This window comes from Balaenoptera physalus (assembly GCF_965194825.1).
Source record: "Balaenoptera physalus genome assembly, chromosome: 14".
Taxonomy (NCBI): Eukaryota; Metazoa; Chordata; class Mammalia; order Artiodactyla; family Balaenopteridae; genus Balaenoptera; species Balaenoptera physalus.
The window spans coordinates 46,693,659-46,707,345 of record NC_138893.1 but is presented as its reverse complement, the minus strand read 5'-3'; the positions used below and the strand labels follow the sequence as shown (position 1 = coordinate 46,707,345).

Sequence of the window (13,687 nt, the reverse complement as noted above, 5' to 3'; positions counted from 1 at the left end):
AGAAAATGTTTCAATAACACGGAAGTATTTCTACATTGTTCACCTAGGAAGTCATAGGTTAGATTTTCAAAAAGCAACCATGATTCTCCCTAGTGACTGTATTGGAAGGATGTAGGGGGAGTGTTATTTATAATTGTTTTAATAAGGAAGTGACACATGCTTTGGAGTTAAATTAGGGTAGCAAGATGAAAGAAGTAAGCTTTATTGTCATTCAGATTCCTATTGGACCATTTTTAACTAATGATGCTTTTCTTTGTCCTGGAAGACTTAATATTCTCATTATTGGTTGACCCCTATTCAACTCTAAGACCTATTAGGAGAGAGGGCACATAGTTCAGAGTTTTTCAAAAAGTGATTCCCTAGATTGCATGCACTAGAATCATCTGGAGGGCTTGCTCAGGTGGTAGAATCTAAGGCTCCACAACCAGACATAATGAATCAGAATCTCAGGCATTGGGACCTATGAGTTGGCATGCTATTAGGATCTCCAGGTCATTTTGATACACACCGAATTATACCCCCACTGGTAAGGAGTTTAGCCTCTTTATTCAGATAGTCTTAGGTTCAAATCTTAGTAATATAATTTATTAGCTAAGTGACTTTGATAAATTAAGGATTTCTCAAGTGGACATCCCATAATTCTATATACTAGAGAGTAGTCTGTCATCCTAGAGCCTGGAATACCTGCTCACCAGGTAACATAGTCCCAGTGTGGGTCTAAACTAAGATGCACTCACAGCAAATCTGGCTGCCTCTAATCCTGACCATGCCCCAGTGTTTTAAGTTGTTTTTTCCCCCTCACTTCTTTTACATTAGTTTAGTCTAAAATAACTTAGCTCATTCATTTTTATGACCAAAACATCTGGGGAAAGCCAGGGATTTCTGTTGCATTTTTAACAGGTTAAGTGAACTTAATCCATATTTCCTGCAGCTGCTATTTCCCCTCCTACTGGGTTCTTGGGCTTTCATTCCACACCACACAACGTGACTTCATCACATGGTTTTTAAGAGTAAGCCTTATTTCCATTTTCAAGCACCTCAGCAGGAACCTGTAATTCTACAAGGTGTGAAAGCACAAATGAGCAAGTGAGGTCTTAGTCAAGGTGACGTAGGGAGTCCAAGGCTAGAGGCTGAGATCTGACGGAGAATCTCCAATAAAAGATCCAGAACTCACTTTCTCACTTTTGCCCCCTCCCAGCTGTCCAGATGAGTTTGCGTCTTTGTACAATCAGCCTGGAGGAGCTCTCCATGGTTCTGACATTAGAGACATTGCTGCCTCCTTTTTTTTGTTGAAACCATTTCTGGGAAAGGTTGTCAAATAAGGTGAAGGCTAGATCCACCCTAGTTATTTACTTACTGTCACTCCACTTGCCTGTGTCCCTATTACCAGTGTTTTTTGCCACAGTGACAAGGGTGCCTCTCTTTTTGCTTTCCTGGGATGATATTACTCTTTGGCATATACACCTGTATAGTTATACATTTTTAAAATTACTCTTATTTAGTCCGATATCTATCCAGGCTAACATTTCTTCCTGACAGTGTAAGTTCCTTAGGTAATGACTTGAGTTTGTGGTAATCTTTGTACAGTGCCTAGCCACATATGCAAACTGGCTTTTAAAAATGATTTTGAATTCTGAACTATTAGATTTGATTTTAGAAATGACCCAGTCCAGGAATACAAACTAAAGTGGCTTCAGGGACCAAGAAGTTAACATTAATATATAAGGGCAGATCATAGGTATGTAGGGCTAAGACTCCAATGAGTGCTGACTCTACCTAAAATACTACATTTTCAGGTATTTGATAGAGGTTATGGTCAAACCAAACAATTGTGATTCATATTCATTTCATGGGTCATTGGTTTGCAACATCTGATTTAGAGGCTGTATGTACAAATAGTTAGAAGCTAACAATTAGGTTAGAGTCATATCACAGAGGTTCAAAACATGGTTTGGCTACTTAACGAGTTATGTAATCTGAAGCAAGTTGGTAAACCTCTGCGTGCCTTAGTTTACTCCTCAGTAAAACAGGAATAATCATACTACCTCCATTGTAGAATTATTGGATTTTTTAATTAATACATTTAGATGACTTAGAATGTGCCCAAATGTTAGCTATTTTTATTAGTAGCCCAACCTCTTCACTCTTTCAGTGAGAAAATGGAAGCTCAGGGAAACTGATGCATCCAATACCATACAGCTGACTTATAGCAGAGCTTATATTATGACCCAGAACACTAAATTCTAGAGTGAGTATCCTTTCCTGTATATCTGTGGTTTTCGATATACTATTAGCAGCAGAACCCCCCTCACCGTTTACTCCTAAAATATTACACAGAACTCCAGGACATAACAGATCTCAGTAGTGCCGCTCTGTTTACAACAGAGTTGGAAGCCCAGAGCCCCACCCATCGGCTATGCCTCTGTGCCACCCTTCTTGCAATCCCCATCTGAAGATTCCAAAGAAAGGTGTGAAAACCGTTACCCTAAAAAGTTTGAAATCATAAATGAAGAGCTAATGAAGGGATAGGACCTGTCATTTTTGCACGTGTGGGTTTCCCCTTGCAAGGTTGTATGTCTCCGTTAGCAAAGGCCAACTTTCAGTTATAAAAATAAAAAATGAAAGTGGATAAATCCCTTGAAGCCATGGAAAATCATACCCATCAAAGCCCCTTACACCCATCTTACTGTCACTTAGCAAGTAACAGAAATCATGAAGCTCATAATTTATAGCCTTGGCCCGACACAGAATTGTTTAACCTTGCCTATAACTCAAGCTTTTTCTCAACTGTTTCATAAGTCATGGTAATTACTCTGGGTCTCAGTGGGCAAGGAGATATGAAGATCTGCTGCCTTACAGGCCTTCCATCTTCTTCCAGGACATGCACATCATTAGTACCAATGAGAACCAAGTGTTCGCAGCTGTCCAAGAATGGAACCAGAATGACACGTACAACCTCTACATCTCAGACACACGTGGGATCTACTTCACCCTGGCCATGGAGAACATTAAGAGCAGCAGAGGTCTGATGGGAAACATCATTATTGAATTGTATGAGGTATGTAGCTAAGATTTCATGAGTTTTAACAGTATGAACACAAGCATTGGAGTCAGATGGTCCTGAATTCAGTTCTCAGCTGTACACTTAGCAGTTGTAACTTTGGGCAAGGGACTTACCTTCTCAATTCCCTCACCTGTAAAATGGGGATAAAATATTGATCTAATGAGATTGTTGTGAGAATGAGGGATAATGTTTGTAAAGCATCTAGTGTGGTGGTTGACTCAATAAGCCTTCAACAAATGGGAGCTAAAGTCAATGTCTTATGTGTATGAGCAGGATTACAGCCCAGAAGTGAAGGCACTTGACTTCAGTGATCTCTTAAGTACTTTTTTCAAGTCTGTGCTTCTTTTTATGAGATCTGGGTGGAGGGATTAGTGCTATTTATATACCTTAAATTATTTGGAAGATCATGTTTTATGAACAACTTTATAGGAGAGGAAATCACATATCACTGGTAAGAGTGAGGGTTTCCCTGAAATGCCGCCAGATGCCAACACCTGTGCATAGAGAAGAACTGGCTGTGACTTACATCTTTTTTTTAATATGATCACCTTTATTGAGTTTCCACTTATATTGAATGTTTTTAATGTGACCACCAGTTAAATAATAATTTATCTAGGAAACCAAGTGATTCCATTTAGGGACTAGATTTTTTAAAGAAAACTAATTGTTTCAGTGACCCTAATGATACACTGCTTGTTTATACCTCTAGTGTGTGATCTTTCGCAGTGAAAGAACTTGACTGACCACTTCAACTAGATGGATTGATTTGAGCAAAGGCGGCACGTCTCATTATCCAACATTTACTAGTGACCTGTGGTCAGACCCACACAGGCTGTACTGGTGGAGGTCATTCATTCACAGCAGGACAAGTTTCCTGTTGTGGGCGGTAGCCTCAGATGGTATGGGTGAGCTACTCCATCACGAGTTTTCCTTTTCGAGGAGCGGGAGTGGCTGTCAGAGCAGAGAGATCAGCGCATGGGCTTCTGCTTGACAGTGGTCTCTTCTGAGCAGTGCATGTCAAAGTTCCAGCATCCCTACTCTGGTATCTAAGTTGGCTGCTCAGTTACTAAGAGTGGTGGAAACATATAAGATTCCAGTTATTCTATTAGGTAGAAGGCATGGGGTGAATGCAAGTACATTAAAAAGAAGGAGAGAAGTGAATGTCAGGGTAGAAATATGCTGATTTTCTAGGACGTAGACAAGTGCTGAAATAATTCCCTTAGCAACAAGGTCCCAGCTTCGGAAATGGCCTAGGTTTCTTCCTAAAGTTGTAAAGACTAGTAGAGATGACTAGGGGTGTAAATGGCTTTGGGAAGCTTACATTTTCATGCCTCTAATCACACCAGGAAGCAGAAATATACCTTTGTTATTGGGCAGTAAATCACATCTGTGGGAAGGTTTGGATGAATGTTCCCAGGACTGAGGCCATTCCTGTTTGCACAAGTAAGCCTGTAGAGGTAAGAGGATTATTCATGCTCCTGTGGTCAGAGCCCAGTAGGAGAGGTGGACATTGCTGCAGATGACCTTTCAGCTGAGAAATTCCTGTTTCTCTGACTCTATTGATATGGTGGGTGAGTTTGCCACTGTGCAGTTCCTTTCCTAAAACAGGGTGCCTGAAACTCCTTGGTCATTTAGAACAGTGAGACATTCTGATCTGAAGTGGCACATGAATCAAAATGAAGAATGTGCCAAGATACATGTAATTTTTTTTTGTCTTGCTGAAGTCAGTCTTTTTTGGGGAAAAAAATACATGGTGTCATCGCACCTACAGAGAAGCAAGATACACCAGGCAAGGCAACTTCCCTAGAACCAATTCTGTTGACCTTGTTCTCCATTCATTTTTACCAAGGTTGATCGTGCCCCTGCATTGTGTTCCAGCCCATGAGGAAAGCAGGAAAGATAAGGGTTCTTACCCTCAGGGAGCTTGCAGTCTAGTTTGTTGGGCTTTGAAGGGGTCAGTAAACAAAGTTCCTCTTTTACCTGCCCAAGAATGAAACCATTTGAGACAGAAACAAAGGGTGAGACAAAAGGAGATCAAATGACAGCTTTATGGCTTTGAAAAGCATGTAGGAGGAAATGGTCTTGCTAATACTGCTCCCCAGAATTGAACTCATCCATCCAGTCACAGGCAGAAATAGTGAATCAAAAGCTCTCCCGTGGAACACGGGGAGAGGGAAGGGTAAGCTGGGACAAAATAAGAGAGTGGCATGGACATATATACACTACCAAATGTAAAATCGATAGCTAGTGGGAAGTGGCTGCATAGCACAGGGAGCTCAGCTCGGTGCTTTGTGACCACCTAGAGGGGTGGGATAGGGAGGGTGGGAGGGAGATGCATGAGGGAGGGGATATGGGGATATATGTATATGTATAGCTGATCCACTTTGTTATAAAAACAGAAACTAACACACCATTGTAAAGCAATTATACTCCAATAAAGATGTTAAAAAAAAATAAAAAGCTCTCCCATGGAAGCCTGTCTCTGTAACACCACAGCACTGTGGTGCAGAGGATGTGATCTTTGCAGGCAGATCCCCAAAATAGTTGAGTTAGGGATGTGCTGTAAAAAACCAGTTCTTTTTCTCAGTGTTACCAATCCGATTATCAGTACTTTTGCCCTGGGGTGGAAGAGGTGAAGAAGTGGAAGGCATTCCAAATGTCAAGAATGACATAAGCCAAGAGTTCGGCAGACAGTGTAGATTTGTAAGTCCGTGAGCTAGCCAGTCTAATTGCGTAGAATAGATGGTTGTCAGGTACAAGAATGAATGCTGCATAAGTAGTTGGGGTTCAGATTCTAGAAGGCATTTCATACCAAGGTAATAAATTATATCCTGACACTATCTAGACCATGACCACACTGAAGGTTTTTAGAGGGTGATGCTGTTTTGCACCTGGGTATACATTCTGTGATTTGGAGATTAAGCCCAATTTAATTGGTCTCTAGGGGTCATTAGACTTTAACCTTCTTCACTGGAGATTCTCATAGAAACTGAGATTGTGTACCATATGGCCAGTTAGCAAAGAGACTATAATTTTTGTGGACTCTGAATGCCCTTGAGTAATACAGCTGGAAAAAACAGTGAGCTTTCGTGTTCAATTCAGCGAAAGTAACACACTTTCGTGAAATGTATTTTGCTTGATGAGGCTTGTACATGAGACTCAAAATCTACTGGAAAGACGTAAGTGACTCTAGTAGGGTATTGATCACAGTCTAACTTGTATTAGAGGTGCGATTCCTGCATGTTATGGGATCACTAAGAGGAAAATTAATTCTAACTTGATGAATTTGGGGAGACTTGCAGATGAGTAGGTTTAAATGATGAACTGCTAGAGCATGGGAGAAAGGCATGCCTGGTAAAGTCCAGCATAAGAAGAGAACCAGAGTCTGATGAGTAGAGGTCCATTTTCCTAGAATGTCGAATGACCTTGGAGAATAGTGGGGATAAAGACTATGAAGATGCTAGTAAAGAGCTTGACTGAACAGTCGGGCATTTATTCTCTGGGCTGGTATTTCTCTCTGTTTTCCCTTACATCTAGCAAATGATAATTGTATGCACAAGGTAGTCCCTATGCCAAGTTAATGTAAAGCTTTATATTACAATGTGACAGGGTGGTATATCTGTTTTCCCTAGTCTGAAATGTCTGAGATGCCTTTAGTTAACACAGATGTGAGGTGGCTCGAGCTGACCACAGCTGCTTAAAGCTACTGGTGTGTCATTCTGTCTTCCACATGGACCTCTCAATCCTCTTCTTGACATTGGAAAGGGGACAAAGAAAGTGAGAACTTATTTGAGAAGTTCACCTTGTAGGTCTTGGCACTGAGAGACCTTGGAGATCAAGGGGATCAACCCCACCCAACTCCCTAAAATCTAAGGCGAGGCATTGTTCATTTCCTGGTCTGTTGGAGCAGTTGCCTGCTGAAGAGGGAGCCTGTTGTGCTCTGTCCAATCCCTTCGTCAGAGTGCAGTCTTGTCATGGCTGTAATTACATAATCAGGGGAGAAAATTATTCTTGAAGGCCAAATAATGATCTCTTCTTTAAGGTAACAGAGCCATTCCATCAAAACAAGGCTGGTGTTGACAACGAATGCAGTTCATTATGTGTGTTCACCATTATTCTTATGACACTCTTTTCATATAGAGCTCTGTAGTGGTTTTTTCACATCTCTAACTATAAACTGCATTTCTTCTTAGATGTTCTCCACTGATAAATCAGGTAACAAATATTCTTTGCAACACTTTCAGTTATATTGTAGAAACATTCTCTGAGCTGCTGCATTTTCTTCAATATTTTCCTGGATTAAGCATCCAACTTGTAACTCTGTATAATAATAACAACAGCATACCAGGTAATGCCTTAAACTGACACTGTCGAGTAAATATATAACAAGCTACATGTGCACTTTAAAATCAAGAGAAAAAAGTAAAAAAAGTAAAAAGAAACAGGTGAAATTAATTGTAATATTATATTTTATTTAACCAAAATATCCAAAATACTGTCATTTAAGTATATGCTCAATATGAAAAATTACTAATGAGATATTTTATATTTTTTGTCATACTAAGTCTACAGTATCCTGGGTATATTTTTCACTTCTCAAGCATCTCAATTCATAGGCTAAATTTTCACCAGAAATACTTGATCAGCATTTATATTTCATAAAATTTACAGTAGAAAAGGTAGATTCACATACCCAAGTTATTCCAAGCATACTTAAAAGTTTGCCAATAATTGGATCAGGTATCAGTTCTTTTAAATTTCAGTTTAAATTGGTTAAAATTAAATAAAATTAAAAGTCAGTTTCTTAGTCCCACTGGCCCCATTTCAAGTCCTCAGTAGCCCTATGTGGCTAGTGGCTATGGTACTGGACAGCACAACCCTTAACGATATATATACTCTTTCTTATTTATCTATTACAATAACTCCTTGTGGTAGATACCATTCCCTGTTGTGCCTGTGAGAGTACAGAGATGCAGGGAGTTTGGTACCTTGGCTCAGATCACACAGCTAGTAAAGGATGAGGCTGTGTTTGAACCAACCTGTGTCAATTTGACCAAAAAGCCTAGGCTCTTCCTATTATACATTCTTTTTCACATTCATTTTTTTAATTGAGGTATAATTTATGTACAGTAAAATTTACCCTTTTTGGTTATACTCTTTTTGGTTCTATGAGTTTTGACAGAGGTATGTGCATCTACCACCATAATCGAGATATAGGACATTGAACATATAAGGTGTTGTCTCACGACATTCCCTCTTATGGCCCTTTTGTAGTCATCTTCCTCCCACCAAAAGTCACTGACAGACCAGTCTGATTTCGCTCTGTCCCTCCAGTTTTATTTTTTCTACATTTTCATATGAATGCAAAAAAGGGAGTCTTTTGAGTCTAGCTTCTTTCTCATAGTACATTGAGATTCATGCATGTTGTTGAATATCAAGAGACGTTCCTTTCTTTCTACTGCTGAGTAATACTGCATTGCCTGGGTGTATCCTCGTTTGTTTATTCATTCACCAGTTGAAGGTCATTCAAGGTGTTTCCAGTTCTGTGTGATCATGAATAAAATTTCTATAAACATTTATGTGAACATAAGTGTTTCTTTCTCATGGATAAATACATAGGAGTAGAATTGCTAGATTGAATCTCAGTGTATATTGATAAAAAGCCACCAAACCATTTCTTAAGTGGCAGTATCATTTTGTTTCCCCACCAGAGATGTATGCGAGTTCTAGTTGCTTCACATCTTTAACAACAGTTGGTATTATCAGTTTTGTGTGTGTGTGAGAGTGTGTGTGCACACACGTGTGTTTAGACATTCTTTTAGGGTCCTAGTGGCACCTCATTAGTTTCGTTTAAATTTCCTAATGACTAACTATCATGAGCTCACTATACTTGGATGGATAAAATGAAACTCTGAGCCATCCTTAGTGTTCTGGCCTCTTTGCTCATCTTATTGATGTTTTATTGCTTTCTGTGTCTCTAGTGCCTGCCCTCCACCCACTGCTTTATCATGACCTTACATTACCCTTCTTTGGACAGATGGGACGGCTACTTATAGACCCCGTGGGGACATTTTCCCCAACTGACCTTCATCGGCCCCTCACCACAGGTCCAACTCTAGGGACAGCCCAAGGCAAACCATGGTAATTGCTTTTCTCAGCAGAGCCCTGGCTTCCTTGTCCTGAGGGCATGGGGGTGAGCGACAGATGATTATGCCACCTGGACTCAGTGCTCTGCCAAGGGGCTGCTGTCAGTGTCCCTTTGCACCTCAAATTGATTCCCAGAGGGAAAGTGGGTCATGCAGGCCTGGGGCCTTGTACTACCCTCTTCTTTGGGGACCACCTTACAAGCTGGTACCTTTCTCCTTGAACTCTTGGGGCCAACAGCAGCAGCTATGCTGCTGATTTCAAACCACAGTGGGAAGAAGCATGTTTAAGTTGATCAGATTCCAAATACCTCTGTGGATGGAGAAGAGTTAAAATGTGTGTCTCATTCCCCAGTTCCTTTACATTGCATGTAGTGAAGGTAAGTAGTGTTTCTTGGAACTTTTGTGTCAGATATACATGTAGCTATGTGTGTACACATACGTGCATATATGGGTATGAGTCCGCTAGGCGCCAACAGAAATGTATTTCATACTTGGGTTGCAATCGAAAAGTTTGAAAGCTATTGGCCTAGGATACAGAAAACAAAGTGCCCTCCAAACTTATAGTCCATTTACACAAGAGATGGAGCCAAGAAGCAACTCAGCAATAATGTAAGGGCTTTGAACAATCCAAATCCAAATGGGAAGTGTGTTATCTTTTTTTTTTTTTTTTTTTCCGGACAGGCAGACAGGACTGAGATTGCTTTGACATTATGTGCAACTGCAGGAGAAACACCTTCAGAGGTGCAGATGGGTTCCTTCAAAATCTCTCCTTCTATATATTTTCAGTCTCCATTCTCCTGATTTTGCTCTCAGACTATGTGAGGCACACAGAAAATAGCCATCTGAGTGGTGGAGTTCTTAGTGGGAATATGGTAATATAATATTGGCATATTATATTTTCCAGACATGCTCATCGAGAAGAACACAAGAAGCAGCTAAGTGGCTCGTAACTCGTGCTAGAATGTATCGAGCTAGGAGGCAGGGGACTGTGACAGACAGGAGTCTGATTCTGACCTGTATATGTTCTAGAAATTCGATATCAAGGCCCTGGGTACGTGTTGGGGGCAGGCGGCTGGCTTAGGGGAAGGAGTTCTATGGAATCGTTATCTGGTGATCCATCAGAAAAGACACCAGCTCTATGTCTAAAGAGAATAACAAACGGCCTCCATCAGGCAGAAGGTTCTAAGGAAACACAGATTCCATTTTCTGTGAGGAATTACTGGTAATTGGGTTTGAGAGAAACAACTTTGCAGTTGGTTTTAAAGACCGAGGTGATCTGAGGGCCTCACAGCCCTTGGATGGGTGTGTAAGGTGCCGGCCTTCCTGAAATGGCACTGACTTTAAGCAGCTAGGGCAGGGAGGGTGCTGCTGGGGAAGGTCATAACTCTGACAACACTGCCCCTCTCCCTACCTTGGCTTCTGTCCTTACCCACCCTCTGTTCACACTAGGAATCTAATCAGTTCCATCGCTGGCCTTTTGTCAAATCCCCCTGGTGGTGTCCTTCCCAGATAGCACTGTTCTCCTCCTGACATCCTCTGTCCATTTTTGTTGTTGTTTCTTGTTTTGTATTTGGGTTGGCATTCTCTATTCTCTTTCAAGGACAGTTAGGTTACTTTAAAAAAAAAAAAAAAAAAGCACTTCTCATTTCATCAGGTAAATTATGTCATTAAAAAAAAGAACTCACGGCCTTCCCTGGTGGCGCAGTTGTTGAGAATCTGCCTGCCAATGCAGGGGACACGGGTTCGAGCCCTGGTCTGGGAAGATCCCACATGCCGCAGAGCAACTAGGCCCGTGAGCCACAATTACTGAGCCTGCACGTCTGGAGCCTGTGCGCCGCAACAAGAGAGGCCGCGATAATGAGAGGCCCGCGCACCGCGATGAAGAGTGGTCCCCACTTGCCACAACTAGAGAAAGCCCTTGCACAGAAACGAAGACCCAACACAGCCATACATAAATAAATAAATAAATAAAATTAAACTTAAAAAAAAAAAAAAAAGAACTCACTTCTGTGAAATTCCTTCCCTTTGTTCCCACTGGCATCCTCTCAGAACTGCAGTAAACCTCAATTCATGATGACCCTCAAATAATGGGGATAAGTACAGTTAAAATTTTGAGATATCTGAGTGTAATCCAGAAAACCTGCCATTCTACCTCTTATTTATATATAAATATTTAAACAATTTGAATTACCTTTCCTTTGGAAAATCCTGGAACTTGAACCAGAAGTCAAGGGAGTGTTTCTTTGACATAGATTGCTGTCATTCTAAATATCTCTTCTTATTGCCCATACGTAGGCAGAGAAGAAATAAGAGTGAGTCAAATCTGTACTTACTCTCGAACGCTTCTGGATCATAAATGTTCTCATTCTCTAGCTACTTGTTTTGTGGTGGTGCTCTTCTTCCTTCAGAATATCAAGGGTATGCAAATCCCGATACATCGGAAATCTGGCAAGAGTGCTCTACATTATCTGTTGTATCCTTTGCCAGCTGACTGAGGGAAAAAAGGAAGGGAAGGGCTCTTTCTAAGTGACCATTGGCTGAGACCCAAGATAATATGGGAATTATCCAAAGTCACACAGTGAGCTGGTGGCACAGCCAGAGATAGGGGCCAGGTCGCCAAGCTGGGTCACCTGCCCCGAAATATCCACCTCACTATTAATCAGGACACCTGGACTTCTGCCATTACAGATTATACCTTGATGCCTTGAAAACCTGTCAACAAGCCCCTCCTGAGCAAAATCCCATGTTCTCTGTTTTTATTTATTTATTTTAAATTTTTATTGAAGTATAGTTGATTTACAATGTTTCAAGTGTACAGCAAAGTGATTCAGTTATACATATATATGTATGTATATATACATATATATATATTCTTTTTCAGATTCTTTTCCATTATAGGTTATTACAAGATATTGAATATAGTTCCCTGTGCTACACAGCAGGTCTTTGTTGTTTATCTATTTTATATATAGTAGCCTGTATCTGTTAATCCCAAATGTTCTCTAGAAGGAGTAACTCCTTCAGTTGTTATCAACCACTCCCACCCCAGAGGGGATGTTGATAGTTAATTAAGGATAAAGTCCTCTGAACAAAGTACAGAGACCTGTAGAGTAGGGCAAAGCAGATGAATAATAGGAGAATGGGACATCTGGTTTGCGGGGGTGGAGGGAGCAGAGATGAACTTAAACTTCTTTTGGAGACCACGTGGCACATGACATTTCTCACCATGTTCCTCCTCTTTTCCTCTGTTGTACCCCCCAACATGCTGTGGAAAATGCTGGGGCTTCTCCCAGGTCCTATCCAAAACTATAGGCATTTTGGCCCAACATGGTTCTCCATCTCTCGCCCTTTTTCCTAGGTAGCAGGTATCAAAGGGATATTCCTGGCAAACAAGAAGGTGGATGGCCAAGTGAAGACATACATCACTTACAACAAGGGCAGGGATTGGCGCCTCCTGCAAGCTCCAGACGTGGACCTGAGAGGAAGCCCAGTACACTGCCTGCTGGTCAGTCCCCCGGTCTCATGTGAGACCACAGGGCAGGCTGGTTACCTGGGGATGCTCCACCGGGGGCTTTCTTCCATCAAGGAGGGCTTAGGATCTTGGCTGGTGCTGAGCAGGGATTTCCTACAGGTCCCAGGGCATTGACCTGTGGACCCAGACTGCCATATCACTTGGATGGAAAGTTCAGTTGAATTCCACAAACCTTTACTGAGAATATACTATGTGCTCCAACTCCTAGGAAGATAAAGAAACATAAGAGAAAGAGCCTGTGCCCAAGGGTCCCAGACAGAGCTCAGTAGTGGTAAATACCTATTAGCTGATGCTGGTATGATACAGTGCTTGATGACAAGTGCTTGATGGTGGGCAAGGTAAGCAAAATTTGCCTTGGAAGCCCAAGGAATGTCAGGCTGGTATGTCCACATGGGACAGAGTTAATCTCTCAGCATTCCCAGGGCTCCAGCTGTATGGAATATTGGGGTAGGCACCATGGAGGTGCAACTCCATGTGAGGAGGGAAGACAGATAATTAACAGTGAAATTCACAACTCTCAGTGCCCTCTTAAAGAGGACCTACTTGAGAAAATTTTCTAAGGTCCCAGAAATGGTTATGTTTCCCCTTTGCAAAAAAAGTTGCCTTTTGCCACTTACTGAATATTCTAGACATTATGTTAAAAACTGGGAATATAGTGGTAAATAGGATTAACAGGGCCTTTCCCCTTTTGTAGTTTTCAGTCCAGCTCCTTGCTTCTGATTTGCGGTACTAGGAAGGTCAGAGACAGATTTATGGTACTAGGAAGGTCAGAGACAGATGCCTGCCTACATGCAAGAACTGGTCACAGCAAGAATTTTTTTTCCCCAGACCTTACCCATGGATTCATCTTATTTTATTAACCTAATTTTCTCCTTTCCCCGATTTCACAATTTGTTTATTTTTATTTATTATATGGTGTCTATAAATCCCTAATCCTTTTAAAGA

At 41.2% G+C, this 13,687-nt stretch overlaps 1 protein-coding gene across 4 annotated transcripts in view; it reads left to right on the top strand.

The window, feature by feature from the left end:
* The window catches only part of SORCS3 (sortilin related VPS10 domain containing receptor 3), a 610,389-nt gene that overhangs the window by 503,906 nt on the left and 92,796 nt on the right, over window positions 1–13,687 (top strand). For all 4 annotated transcript variants that reach the window (XM_082425089.1, XM_082425088.1, XM_082425091.1 and 1 more), the window contains exons 9-10: window positions 2,879–3,058; window positions 12,569–12,715. In XM_082425089.1, coding sequence (XP_082281215.1) covers window positions 2,879–3,058; window positions 12,569–12,715 — 327 coding nt within the window. The remainder of the gene's footprint in view (window positions 1–2,878; window positions 3,059–12,568; window positions 12,716–13,687) is intronic.